This window comes from Apodemus sylvaticus, chromosome 15, assembly GCF_947179515.1.
Source record: "Apodemus sylvaticus chromosome 15, mApoSyl1.1, whole genome shotgun sequence".
In the NCBI taxonomy this organism is placed as follows: domain Eukaryota; kingdom Metazoa; phylum Chordata; class Mammalia; order Rodentia; family Muridae; genus Apodemus; species Apodemus sylvaticus.
In genome coordinates, this window is record NC_067486.1 from 57,958,772 (window position 1) to 57,974,091 (window position 15,320).

A 15,320-nucleotide genomic window follows, 5' to 3' on the forward strand; every position below is an offset into this window, starting at 1 on the left:
ACTTCAAAATTGGGTTAAACCTTCACAGTTGGCTTTGTAGTGTTCTGCTACCACTGGAATCTGGAGGGGGTGGTTGATAACGGAATGGTGTTCATTTTTATTTCCTCTTTTGCAGGACATAAAAATGATCTCTTATGGATTCATAGCTATGATTGCATCTGTAATAATTTTAACTACTTCTGGATTTTGACCATTCAGTAACTCATTATTTAATTTATAAAATGTATCATAATCCGTAGTTACTATTCAGCCTTATGAACTGACTTAGAGGTCCTGATTTTTTTCCCTTCTCTGTGCAGAATTTCCACTTCGCCTCCTACAAACTGAGTACAACACTGGAATTTTATAAAGCAGTAATTCTCAATACTGGCTCTGAGAGCCTCCTGATAGTGGAAGATTGCTTTTGATATATCTTAAAGCAATTATATTGAATTTTCTTGTAGGTCTACAGAGGTAAAGAAAGATGGAAGCAATAGAGAAATGCAGTACATTTAGGACTAAGGGGAGAAGTATAAAATAAAATCAGCATTATCGTCCACTCATTCCCAAGGAGAGAGTGCTGTGGTCTCCTGGAAGGAACCCTGCCTTCTGCTCTGTGCTGTGACTTTGGGCAAAGCACAGAACCACCACTGTTCTTCCAGGGAAAAAGGAGCTGAGATTTTATCATCCAAAAGGCTCCCCCAGCTTTCACTAATTACATGAACAATTTACTGTAATTTTACGAATCATCACAAGCCAAGTCTGTGATAATATATACAGACAGGATTTTTTGTCCTGAATTATGTAGTTCAGCCATTTGCATTGATAAAATTAGCAAGACAACTGCCAAGTTGCTAGTTTGCTGGGTACTGTGTAGACACAGCCATAAGGGAAAATTACACAACAAGGATAAATAACTGTCTGCCTAAGCTCAAGTTCAACCTAAACACATCGTGGTGAGTCACGACAAGGGCCTAGCTGAATGCTCTCTATGGGTGCAGCTCTCTCCTGGTTTACATCTCACCCACACTACGGGTGTTTGTGAGCAGGACAGGTTTTCAGACAACTGCATCATGATTGGTATAGCTCTGCTAAAACTGGAGACGTGCCCAGTTTTAATTTCTGAATGTCAGCCCTGGAAGTGGATAACCGAAGCATATTATCTGATATCAGATTGTAGGATCTAGCAAACCCTGAGGTGTTTTTGTTTGTTTTGTTCTTTTAAAAATGAACATTGGAACTATCAACTTTGCAGTAGGTGACGTTAGCTCAATATACGTGAAAACATTACTGAGGATCAATGTAGGCTCTTTTAAATAAAAATCAATATCACCTAGAAGATAGCTCATTAATTTTCTCAAGGTCTAATGTGACACAAGTCACAGGAGGGAGCTTTGAGGTCAGTTCAGGCTCAAGGGCTTCTGGACCCTCCCTTCCTTTGAAATGCATGGTGTCTTCAGGAATAGGGACTAGTCTTCACCTCTGGGAGTCGAGCAAGGCCAATAGCCTGTGATGTTGCAGGAGTCCCCTGAGTGTTAACTGTTCAGAAGGGGGTTTCTCTGGAGGAGGAGTGGATGGGGGAAGGGGAAGTGTGGGGAGAAACCAGGCAGACAGGAGGGAGGGGAAACTGAGATTTAGATGTAAAAGTAAATGAATAAACAAACAAACAGATAATAAATAAGGTAGAGAGGGACTGAGAAAGACGGCTGAAAAAAAGAGGAGAGGTTATGCCTGTTGTTGGGGTTTTTATTCAACAGTCTTTGGCTCAGATGGGAAAATTTCAGTTAAATGATTCATATGGATTTGTATGCAGATCTATGGATTTTTTAGGTAGATAGTTAATAGTATAATTCCTTAGGACCTCTTTAGACATCCTTACTATGATTATCTCAAAAGATAAAGGAAACTACAAAAAAAAAGACAGCGATCTCAAGATAAGGTCTGGGATGGCTCACTTCAGTGAGTCACACAATACTTCTATGTAGTTCAGTAAGAGAAAAATTCTGATAAAAGAAAGCCAAGAGAGTATATGCATAAAAATGGCCAATAAGCTTGCTTCTCCTGTTAATTTTCTCCCAAGCTCATTAAGTATTAAACCCTAATAAATAATATCAAACACATAATGTGAGGCTGGTTTGTTTTGGAGTTTTCATTTTCTGGTTGTTGGAAGAAGGTAGGCTTTACTGGGCCTCGCAGTTTGAGGATATGATCTACTGTGATGGGCACGGTATCTGTGTTGTTGTTTTTTGTTTTTTTGTTTTGTTTTGTTTTTGTTTTTTGTTTTAATTGTAACTTCTTTCAAAATGTGTCAAGAATTTTAGAAAATCTTTTCCAGGCTGAGGAGGAGAATGTGAAGTACAAATTTCTGTCAAGCTTAACCAAAGTTTCTAGAAGTGTGACTTTGGTGGGCCTGGGACATTATTTGAGAAGACAGACAGTTACTTCCAAGCCTGACTATGTTCAGACTCTGGTGGGATTTCATAGGAAGGTAAAGAGATTATGGAGTGAAAAGTACGGCTGCCTCAGAGAAGTCCTCTCTGGGGGTCCTGTCGTCAGCTCAGGCCCCTCCCTACAGAACCACAAGACCTCCTGGAAATCACAAGTATTTTTCATAACTAAGCTATGAAATCTCACTCTGTATGATTCTTTTAAAAACTTTAATAGCAAATTACTAAAGTATAGAATTCTCTAAACATGACCAAATGAAGGAAGTTGGTTTTTTTCCTTAAAATTGTCAATGATAACCTGAAAATTCTGAAAAAAAAATCTAGAAAAAAACCCAGAAAATTCACCATTCCCGTTGTAACTTGTCAATTGGGTGGAAGATTCAGTTCCGGATAAGTGGTGATTTAGATCCTGCTCATTTAATATGTGTTCAAGTTTTCCACACACAGAGCTAAGTAAGCCCCAGACCAGCCATTGCAGTTGAAATCAAGCAGTATGAAGTTTCAGTGGGAAGTAGATTTCCTTTGTAGGTAAACTGAGGACTCAGCAGCAATATTGAATGCTCCTACTCAGGAGCCTTCACTCTTATCCTGCCAACCTCTGACCTTCTATTTTGTTTCCCTGACAATTTGGCCAGGGCTTCATCTTTGCCTTTCAAATCATTTTCAGACTTTGGCCTCCAACTTCAATTTTTTTTCAAAGAAATCTTTCTTTCTCTAAATACATATATGTTATATATATATTAATATATAATTATATAAGATATATACAATATAATAAGATATATATCATATATCATATAATATATGATATTATATTGATATATGATACATATATCAATAATGTATATACATACATATATATATGTATCTATGTATATTGAGAGAGAGAGAGTTGTTTTGTGACAAGCTCCTAAATACAATACTTGGCATGTAGCTAACATTGAACCACGTGCTCTTCCAAAACCAGCAAATGATTTAAGCATGAAGTATGTCGTGAAGGACTTTAAATCAACACATTTACACATTTAGTTCTTACAACAACCTCATGAGAGCGGCGCCAACATTACTGCTAATTATTGATAAGGAAAATGAAGCCACAAGAAGTGAAGCAAGCAGTGCAAAGCCGTAGAGAAATGCCACAGGGTGAGTTGTGTTGTCTCGTTCTAGGACTAGCCCATAACCACTACTCCATGCTAAGTAAGAAGAGTTAGGCTTAAAATATCATTCTTTTTCAATTTTTTTTGTATATCTCAATAACTGTTAGTGAAATTAATAGCTTTAAAATTACCAAGGAAATATTTTCCATTGCTATGAACTTTGGTTTATTGCAATTCACTTTGTAACCCCCATTTAAAAGTTGGAATTTCATTATAGGTACAAATTTTTCCTGCCTAAGGTTATTGAAGTTTTATTTATATTTAAAAAGGATTCATGGATTTTAATGTATTTTTAAATCACTTTTAGTATTTTGGGAGAATATATATTATGCACAATTCTACTGCTTAGAGACAATACAGACACATGCTATTTTTTCAAGCATGTTTAAGCATTGTGATCCATCCGCTTATCAAATTTAAGAACTCCTACTTTTGTGGAGTATAAATTCATGTAAATATATCCCTGGAAAAAAGGACATTAGTTTATGATCAACTGAAGACTGCAAAACACTCCACAAATCAGCAAATAATACAAGGACTGCAATTTCTTTATGAAAAGGAAGAGTAATTAATTCTCCCTGGAGTAGTAGTTTAGAAGTGGGAAATAGCTGTTGAACTTGGTCTTGAGAATTAGTGAGCATACAGTCAAATGACTTAACTTTGAACCTTTTCTGTATACATTGAATAAACTACAAGTCACAAGTAGCATTCATTACAATGCACAGAAGACCTCCAACAGACACAAGTAAATATGCACAAATGCAGAGTACACCTGAATGCTAACTAAGAAAAAAGGTAATACTGAGAAAGGTCTCCCCCCCCTCTCTCCACATATGTGTGTGTATGTGTGTGTATATCCATATATCCTCTCTCTACACACACACACACACATATATATACGTATATGTACATATATACATATATGTATATATATCCATATATATCCTTTCTTTGTTGCTGTGGTAAGCTATTTACAAAATCAAAACTAAATATATGTTTTACTCACTCTCAAAAGAATATTGAAGTGTGTGTGTGTGTGTGTGTGTGCGCGCACACATGAGGTCACATGTGGACCTGGGAGTGGAAATGAAACAGTAAAATAAAAAGAATTTTTAAGATCATAAGGCAAAAGGGGCCAACATCACAGTGATTGCTTACAATCTCTTACCGAATAGATTTTGCAATGCTGAGAGACCAGAGACAAAACTTAGGTTTTTAGAGTCTGATGAAGCCTGGATGTTTTCATCTGTCTTGTTGATGGGATCTTTAACTTTTAGAAATTTAGGTAAGTTCTTAGGGGAGCACAGGAAGTAACCAAAAGCCCCGAAGCAGAACTTTATCTGATTACCACTGACTGACACGTAGTATCAGTTACCTTTCTGTCTCTGAAATCACAACTCACAAAACTTCTGTGCTCCTGGTGTCATACATGCTTATCTGTATGTTGACTCCACATCCTTCCCCTCCTCTCATATTTCACAGAAGTGGTGCCTTAGAACTAGATCCAGTCACCGGATCACTCTGTTGTATTGCTAACTATAGAGAACTAATGCTTCTATACAATCCAATGTGATGGGCCTTTCAGTCGGTAGCTCTCTAGGAGGGTGGGTACAGAAATAAGTCTCCCTTGTAGTTATGTTACCGGAAAACACTATTAAGTTTGGAGTTTGAATTTCTACTCTGAGATGCTGACATTTTCATTTTAATCATGATAAGAAATTAACCAGACCGATTAGGAATGTAGATCAGGTAGAGAGCTTGCTAGGCCCTGGGTTTGAGTTCCCAGCACCGTACATACATATGTACATACATACATACATACATACATACATACATACATACACATAAGCACACACATACATACAAGCACATATACACACATACACAAAAAGAAATACAATTTAATAATTTAATTTTACGTATTTATTGCCTCCTAGTCTAGAAATGACTGGTAACTATTAGACAAGCTATATAAATTGTAATTGTTGCTCTTTCTGTTTGTCAGTACCGGAGGAGGCAGGACATTAGCTTTTGATGATTGTGTAGACTAAATGTATATATAAAGTTTAGGAGACTTCCAGAGGGATGACAAGGTGGCAAGGTGGTTAAGAGCACTGGGTGTTCTTCCAAAGGTTCAGAGTTCAGTTCCCACCAACCACATGGTGGTTCCCAACCACCTATAATGTGATCAGATGCTCTCTTTTGGCATGCAGATAGAGCAGTCATATACATAAATACATAGATTTTTAAAAAAAAAAGGTTTCTAGAGCAAGCTGACCCACTTGAACTTTTGTCTTCACTCTTCCCTTTCCATCAACCCTTTCAAATAAAAACACCAGCTTTCCATTTACTGGTTGAAAGCCTGTATTCCCTTTTAGCTTCTAGAGCAGTGATTTCCCTTGGTTAATAATGTTCCTTTTCTAGGTGTCTGCTTCTCTGTATACTGCTGTTCACAGTATACATCTCCTTTCAACCAAGATATAGAAGTATTGTGGAGTATCATTTTATGTAGAAAAATAGAGGAAAAAAATAGATGTTTTTCGTCCCTTGGAAATTTTTTTTTTGTCATAGAAGGAGAATGTTAATTTACAAAACCCACAAGTTAGAGTAAAGCCAAAGAAATTAAACTCCATGTTGGTTAATAATCAGCAGACTATACGTGGTCCCCTTTATAGTTTGTGAAATATTTTATAATACATATCAGAACTTCCACATAGCCTCCAATGAGATGAGGCAGACACAATTGCCCATATTATTATCTCCAGATTAGGAAACTGAAGCAAAGAAAGCTTTGCTTTCTAATTTGTCTGAGCTTGAATGACTAGTTGGTGGAATAGTCAGGGTAAATGGTAAAGTTGCTTAGTCCTGAAACTCACAGGGCAGGCGAGATCATGGTAATGGTATGTTTTGGGTGTCACTAAGACCCTGTGTGGCTGCCTTTAACATTTTTTCTTAATTAAATTCTTATTTGTTACTCTTTGAAAAGTGTAAGTGCATAACGGATTATTTTCTCTTTCAAAGGCTCAGAAAACAAGGGACAAGGGTGGAGTGTAATTTAGTTCATTATCTTGACATCAAAAATTATGGATCCGCGCTTGGCATTTTAACATGATTTAAAATATGAAACAAACTGAATGACAAAGGAAAATATGGATCCCAGGGACAACCAAAAGCCAGCCCAGGCTGCAATTTGACATCTGGTGTACAGCTCAAGGAAAAGATGGTCTGAGTCACAAAAGGGCCCTGTGCGAGTTTGCTACTAAGCACTCATCACTGTTTCTCTTTGAGCTTTTGAGGTAACGATGCTTAATATTCAAGAAAGATGAAACCAAAAAGAAAAAGGGAAGCGCACCCAGCCCAGTGGTGATTGGTAAGAGTAATTGTGGGCATGGCCCCAGGATGATAGCGGCTTCTATTTAATCAATGTTGACAAGGCTGGGGAGAGTTGCGCAGGTCCCAAGAGGTAATGTTTTACTCAGAAATCCACTCAACCTAATTTCAGTAATGTAGGGCTATGGAGGGACCTGGAGAAGAGCCAAGAAACGGGGCCATTAGAGCTCCATGTGGGCGCCGGCAGCTGGGAACACCGCCATCCCTCTAACAGCATTGCAACCAGGCTGCCTGGCTGGGCACGCAAGCAGCCGCTGCTGCATATGCTCCTGGTGTTTGCTCGTCAGAAGGAAGGCTCAGAATGCTATTCTCAGCTCGTCCTTTCGAGGAAATGAATGAAACCCATCAAAAGCAAGAACCTTCTTCAGCAAAGATAGGAGAGTCAGGTTGCTGCTCACCTGGAACGGCTGTGGTGAAATTGTTCACTCAGATCTCTTAGTTTTGTCATTTATGACTACCATTACACTGTACAAATGGATGCAAGGATATTTAACACACTTACTGTTCTTTTAATGTGACTTTGAGAGTTTTAAAGAACGGTAGTTAGGGTTAGGGGTGTAGCTAATTGGCAGGACACTTGCCCAGCATGCCTAGCATGCACAAAGCTCTAGGTTCAATAACAAGTGAGAACTGGGAAGAGTGGTGTGGGGAGGGCATGGTATCATGGGTCACAAGTGTGCGAAACTAGGAAGGTCTTCCTTTTTTAATGTATGAAATTCTTTAAGAAAATCCAACTTTGCAAATTTAAGAGAATTTGACTCAAGAGAAATGATGCTGAATTCTTAGTAAGTCTCTCTCTCTCTCTCTCTCTCTCTCTCTCTCTCTCTCTCTCTCTCTCTCTCTCTCTCTCTCTCTCTCTCTCCTGCTCCCAGTGAACAACAGCACATCATTCTAGAAACTGCTAGCATATACATTCCCAGAAGACAGACATTCTCAATTTGAGTTTCATTGTAATCCCTGCTAATCTACTCCAACTCCTAACTCAGTCCCTTTCATTAGGCACACCGATGAGTGGATGACCACATTTTCCTCCTTTTTCAAGTGTCTTTCAGCTTTGAAGCATGAATAATATATGACTTTATTGTCTATGATATTGGCTTTCTGTTTTAAGTCAGCACATAAATAAATGATAAAATTAAGAGGCTTCCTGCAAGCATGATGATTTCTAAGAGGTCTTTGGGTTGAAAAGAGTAAGGTTTTGCAAAGGCTAAAATGCTGGAAAGGCAAGTTACATCTATTTGTTAAATATTAAAATCAGATGTCTAAGTTATCTCAATATTCTTTTTATAACTAGGTGGCACTCACGTTACCTAGACTGTGGCATAAAGAGAAAGCTGAATTAATTTTTTTTATTACTACCTAGCTTAAGCTTCTCCAGTGGGTATAATATGACCATGTTACATTTAAAAGTTCTCTCAATCTCACACTTAAAAACACATGAATATGTTTTTCTTCTTCCTAATGCAAGCCACTGAAACACATCACAAGTACTCATGAGACGACCAGATTTGGGGAGCTAATTTTGATATGATCACAAGTAACTTGGAGAGTCATCATTCAGTCATATGATATATCCCTGTAAAACACAAACACAAACACACACACACACACACACACACACACAGTCAAAGTATTTCAGCTTGGCTTATATTAAAAAATATACTGAAAATCAGGTGTCCTTAAAGTAACAGAAATTTACTTCTCACTTTTTTGGCATATGGTAAATCAAAAATCAGGCTTACAACTAGCTCGCTTTGTCAAGTGAAGGCCGAATACCCTAAAGATCTCTCCTCTGTTTCTGCACATGGTAGAAGGCAATAGTGAGTGGGCAGTGGTCCATTTTTAAAGACCACCCCCCCTCTGCCAAATCCTGAATGTTCCATCCTCATGGTCTAAGCACTGCTAAAGGCTCTACCTCTTAATCCTCTTAATAGCAACACCTAGGATCAAGATTTCCACATACAACTTTGGGGCAATTCAAACATCCAGACCATGGGTGCTATGATTTCCCCCCCATAATAATGTAAGCAAAATATCAATGTTAATATTATGTTGTGCTTAGTATGATTAAAAGTAGCATCCAGAGACACATGGCTGAGGAAAATGATGCTCTACTTTTTAACTTACATGGCTTCTGCTTTACGTCAGTATCCCATGCCAGACTCATTTGTTACCTCTGAGCCCTGTTACCTCTGTTCCCGTGTTACCCAGCAATCATTGTCTCTTGGCACCGACTATGTGACTTCAGTCCTTTAACTTCTTCAGGCTCTTAAGTAACAACTGTCACAGAGGGAGGGTGATACACTACACGAGGAATGTAGTTATTTATGCTAATTGGACTGTGGTAATTGGACTGACCAGCTGGCCTCAACCATTCATGTCTTTCACACTTACCACCATGAACAAAGTTTTTTTTTCCCCCCTCAGAATACCAAAGATTACATATTAACTCATCTCTAGAATTTGCAAATTACATAATTAGCATCAGAATGTGCCAAGGCCAGCTTTCATATCACCAAACACTAATCAGGCTTCCCACCACCATTTTGAAATGTTTGCAAGTCCAATGTCTAGATTGAACTTGAGACTGAATATCTATGGATCATGTCCCAGTTCCCATTGAATCTACCCATCCTGGTTCAGGTAAGGTGAAGGAAGAGGCCATGATATTAAGAAGAGGCTGGAATGTGCTCTGTGACAGGTTGGAATAAGCTGCTACTTACCCTCCATGTGTACAACTTAGACAAATTATCTAATCTTTTGCCTCAGATGCCCCAAATGTAATGAAAGTGGTTAAAGAAGCTATAAGGATAGACATGACACAGTACAAGTCTACTTAAAAATGTTAAGAGTATCAACAGCATCTTAATGTTAGTTTAAGCAACATTTCTTAGCAAGGGGCCAGTACTGTCATAATTTACAGTTACTTCCAGGAGAAAACACACAATTGTAGATCCGCAACTGAATGGCCAACGTGATTTGTTGTCTGTAAGATTTGTTTTATGGTTGTCATCAGTGAGGGTGAAGACCTTTAACAACACAAAGTTCTTTCCTGCATGTCTGTTCAAATGGACTCTAAACTCTAAATTGCAGATTCTAACAAATTCTTTTCTGTCTGATGTTTAAATCCTTCACAGGCTGCATTCAGTGTCTGTAAAAGTGGATCCTGTTAGAGTAGGTAAAACCCATGTCTGACTATGGTTTCTCTCATTGGTATGTAGGGTTTTCTTTAGCAATATTATGGGTTCTTCTTAGTTGACCTCACATTGAGTCCATCCATCTTGACTGGGGTAAGGTGAAAGACTGGTACTTACCAGTGTTTCTTTCTTCCTATTTTTTTTTCTTTGCATAATTTCTTGAGGGCCTATAAAAAATGTCACCAACCTCCCTGATTTGATACATCTTACTTTCATGACATAGTCAGCTCTTTATTTCAAACAAACAACAACCAAAAAAAAAAAAACCCAAATTTTCTGTTCAATTTTCAGGCAGGAAAATCACTCATATCTCAAGCAAAATAAGATATATGCAGAATTAACTTTATATGTTTCTCTGAATTAAGTTTCAATTAAGTGACATTCAGATGAACCCCATCAATTGTCACTTTCTGATTTTTACATTCTAGAGCCTTAAAAAAAAAAAAAGAAAGAAATCTTAGTTTTTTTTTGTTTGTTTGTTTTTTTTGTTTTTGTTTTTTTTGTTTTTTTTTTGTTTTTTTTTTTTTTGGAACCAAAAGCTTCTAGACTCTGGCTACTGATTTTCTAGTGCTCATGTGGTAAATTAGGTATTTTCCTGACTTCTGCTGTTCGACCTTTGATCTGCTGATACAAAACAGGTAGGCCCATGCTTTAGTCCTGGCTTGACTGTCAGCAAACCAAATTCTAGAGATGAGTTAGGGAACAATTCATTCTGTACTTCAATTTCCTCATTTATGACATGAAGATACTTCTTGTTTCACCCAACACTTATTGAGAGCTCTCCCTGTATTATGTCTGTGTTGGACACCAGGGATTGAAAAGGGAGCAAATATAAAGACAGACATAGATATTTTTATTTAGACAAGGAGTTTATATCTAAGTTTTATGTTAAAGATCTCCGTCACTGATCACACTCTGTAGCTATAAATATTTCTTTCTGTTAAATAAGTGTAATGAAAGATTTCAATGGGATATTTATTATTGTTTCACTGTCTCCTCAACACATCATAGGAAATGTGTTTGCCACGCTCTACTATGTTCATAGCAGCCCTATTTATAATTGCCAGAAGTTGGAAAGAACCCAGGTATCCCTCAACAGAAGAGTGGATGCAAAAAATGTGGTATATCTACACAATGGAGTACTATTCAGCCATTCGAAACAATGAATTCATGAAATTCTTAGGCAAATGGATGGAGCTAGAGAACATCATACTAAGTGAGGTAACCCTGACTCAAAAGGTGAATCATGGTATGCACTCACTAATAAGTGGATATTAACCTAGAAAACTGGAATACCCAAAATATAATCCACACATCAAATGAGGTACAAGAAGAAAGGAAGAGTGGCCCCCTGTTCTGGAAAGACTCAGTGAAGCAGTATTCGGTAAAACCAGAACGGGGAAGTGGGAAGGGGTGGGTGGGGGGTCAGGGGGAGAGAAGGGGGCTTGTGGGACTTTCGGGGAGTGGGGGGCTAGAAAAGGGGAAATCATTTGAAATGTAAATAAAAAATATATCGAATAAAAACAAACAAACAAAAGAAAATGTGTTTGCCATATTGCAGGTGTGTACCATAACAATTAAGTATATATATACATATATACTTTCATATATATACTTACATATATATGGATACATACATATATACACACATACATATATGTGGATAGTTAGATAGATAGATAGATAGATAGATAGATAGATAGATAGATAGATAGATAGATAGATAGACAGATGTAGATTGTGGTATCAAGGAAAAAACTCTAGGTTGAAAATCTCTCTTAATAAAGAGCTGTCATCAATGATTAGCTTTATATTCATCATTGTACTAAAGCCTAAGCAAAGGATGGCAGGAGAAACTGTTCGAATTGAAGACGATTTAACCTGATTCCATCCCAAGAAAGACCAGAGATATAGCTTCTTTTCAAAGTCATTGAAATCTTTGTCTTCTGTTTATTTTCTTAGAATGTCCTCTTTTGCTATTGTACACATACAAAATCTTTCTTATTTTACCCAGCACACAACCCCCTTTCTCTTGAGTTTCATATCTCTCTGAAATCATACATATCATAGTTCCAAAGGTTTTATTTCAATAGCATAGATTTGAGGTCTTCTCCTGCTTCTACATCTGACCCATCCATATGCTACCAGGTCATTTAAATCTCACTTCTATAATTTTAAATGGCTCTAAAATAGCTTCTTAGTCCCAACAAAGATATTAAACCACTTTTGGAGTACTTGTAATATAGGTTTGAGCTGGGCTGGGCTGGGTACCATACAAATACTCTAATAGAATCCTAGATTGCTATACAAGAACCTCAATGACTTAATTTAGGAAGCCTTCCTCTAGAAAAGATTACACCAGAACTCCATAGTCTTCAGGGAATACTGGCACATGTAATATTATGGTGACAAGATTGAGTTCACTTTATCCAAAAACTTGGAATGAGACAATGTTCTTCAAAAGTTAATAGCTGTCAGTTGGAAAGCTGTGCCTTTAAAAGATCTTTCTGAGTGCTTACTGTGTTGCAGAGGTAACTTTTACTGAATGGTAAGCCTTGCAAAACCTATAAGACTTTAAAACTTTCAGCAGGAGCAAGTCATTATAAGATAACATTATTCCTCAGAGCTACTTAGATTATTGACCAAACGAGGCTTGATTATAGAAACCATGTCTATTTTGGAAAATATATTTTTCAATATATTCACAAAGAAGGAATTCCGAGGTTATGTTTGATGGTGGTGGTCTTACTGAAATGTAAGTGAACCCCGGTCCATGCATGAGCAACTTGAAAGACACATTTTATAATTTATAATGGCCTGCTAAATGAGGTACATTTCCCTAATCTCTGCATCTCCTCCCAATACCAATCCATTTTATTTAATTGTGCTAGTTTAAAATCCCAGAAGAATTTTTTTTTTTGCTTTAGTGTTTTCAAAACATACCCTTCGCCTTTTAATTAAATACAAATCTGCTGGGCTAGTTAGACTACCCTGACTCTAGTTTATCTGTCTGAGAAAAACTGGAGGAGGCCAGGCAAGAGGAAAAGCAATAATAAAAGCCACATTTTAAAGGGCATAGGTATCTTTAACACTAGAAAGCATGTAGAAACACAGATATTAGCATAGCAGGACTGGAGCTTTCATCCTCAAATTGGCTTAGAAAATTGACTCATGACTGGTGAGCTAGGACTTGGAAGAGTTCTCACAACTGCCTATCTGATAAGAGTGATTTCCTGAGCCTAATGCAGGATGCTTTAGGTGGAACATCCACTTTCATTCAGGAATGGAGCCTGGCTTCCATTCATGCAGTAGGTGCTTAAGTGACCAGCCCCCAGCGCATACTGGATTTGTAGGCTTGAGTGGGCATCCCTAATAGAAGCCTCCTTTCACGTGTTCCCACAGTTCATGGCTGGAAGGATGAAGCATGTCATAACATCATAAGAACAAGACTCATGGCTCCTTTTGCCTGTTCTCCCATATTTTTTTGCCCCCACGCAGTTCCCACTTCCCCCCCTTCCTTATTTTCCTTTGTGTCATTCCACTATCATTAATTATAACCATGGATAGAGATGTTTGCTGAGTTCTACAACTTCTATCTGAAAAATCACTGAACTTAGGGGTGGTGTTGGTTTGGGGCATAAGATATGTGATTAGTTGATATCAAGAAATTTTAGGGAAGATAGATTTTGTTTAGACAGGCTGGTATATTAGTAGAATGTCATGTGGCATGTAATTTGTTGGCTGAATTCTCTAAGGAAAGTTTTAGAATTGGGGGAATCAACCCTCATAATGATATAAATCTACCTTTTAAGCAAAGCAATACCACTGTCACAGATCTGTGTATTCCCTTAGAATGTACTGTACTCAGCTGCAAGAGACTGTAGACCACCCCAGTGTTTTAAAGTGTTTGGTTATTTATTTCCCTCAATGAGAAGGATGATGGAAAGGTGTTCAATTGTGGTACACCCATGCAATGATGAATTTTCTTTTTGTTCTACCATACTTAGTATGCAGATAGTGTCTTCCTGGTCATAAGATAGGTGCCATGTTTCCAGGTGTGATTTGGTACTCACTATGTTGGGGAAAGAAGGGCACAAAGGAGGAGTCCCAACTCTACCCTCCCAAGGGAGATCACCTTGCTCCTAATTAAACTGCAGTTATTAATGGCCTCCCCTACCTCCAACGGAGGTCAAAATTCACATATTTTCCTTTCCAAATTTCGCATTACTAAAAATAAATGGTAAGATAAACTGGAACGAATGCTCAAAGAACCATAGGAATTATTTGCTACAATTATTTTAACACTAAGCAACAAGAAAACAAGGCTATTGCAGAACCTCAATTGTGAGGATAAAAGGTTGATAACCACAGTGATGGGTAGAGATATGGTCAAGATGGCCAGCCTGTGTTCAATCCCTGGTACCCACGTTGGTGGGAATAGAGAACTGATCCTCCCTGCAGACTATCCTCTGCCCTAGAAAACACACACACACACACACACACACACACACACACACACACACACACACAAGCACACATGTACACACACAAGCACACATACACACACACACAAGCACACATGCACACACACACATGCACAAACATACTCAAGAATATAGAGTGACGAGTCATTCTTTACTTCCTTGTATGTTGCTGAGCAGAATCCTAAAATAAAGGCTTTGGGTCTAGAAAATGTTGTGTTACTGGATATTAATCATCACATCATTTCCAACCCTTATGCAGTGCTTTGGAGAGAAGCAATGCCTTGTACCATTGAACAGATTCTGGAGACAAAATACTAACCTTTCTCTCCCGCCCCCATCTTATTTTCTTCCTCAGAAGCTGTAGATGAAGCCAAACCTAAGGAAAGTGCCCGACAGGATGAGGGTAAAGAAGACCCCGAGGCTGACCAAGAACATGCCTGAACTCTAAGAAATGGCTTTCCACGTTGCCCCCACCTGAACCCTGTCTATCCTGCCCTTCTCAGCTCCGCTCTGAAGTTTCCTCTCCTGTCCCGCTCACGTGTGTGAGCCTGTCCTCTCCTACCTATGAGCCCTCTCTTTCTGTGTGGCAAACATTAAAAAAAAAAAAAAAGCAGGAAAGATCCCAAGTCTAACAGTGTGGCTTAAACATTTGTTTCTTGGTGTTGT

The 15,320-nt window shown here is 38.1% G+C and overlaps 1 protein-coding gene across 1 annotated transcript in view; it reads left to right on the forward strand.

Annotated features, from left to right (window-relative positions):
• Gap43 (growth associated protein 43) overlaps positions 1 to 15,095 on the forward strand; it is a 155,600-nt gene extending 140,505 nt beyond the window's left edge. Inside the window, exon 4 of the mRNA XM_052158133.1 lies at positions 15,010 to 15,095. Within this exon, the coding sequence (XP_052014093.1) occupies positions 15,010 to 15,095 (86 nt within the window). The remainder of the gene's footprint in view (positions 1 to 15,009) is intronic.
• Positions 15,096 to 15,320: the final 225 nt, after the last annotated feature.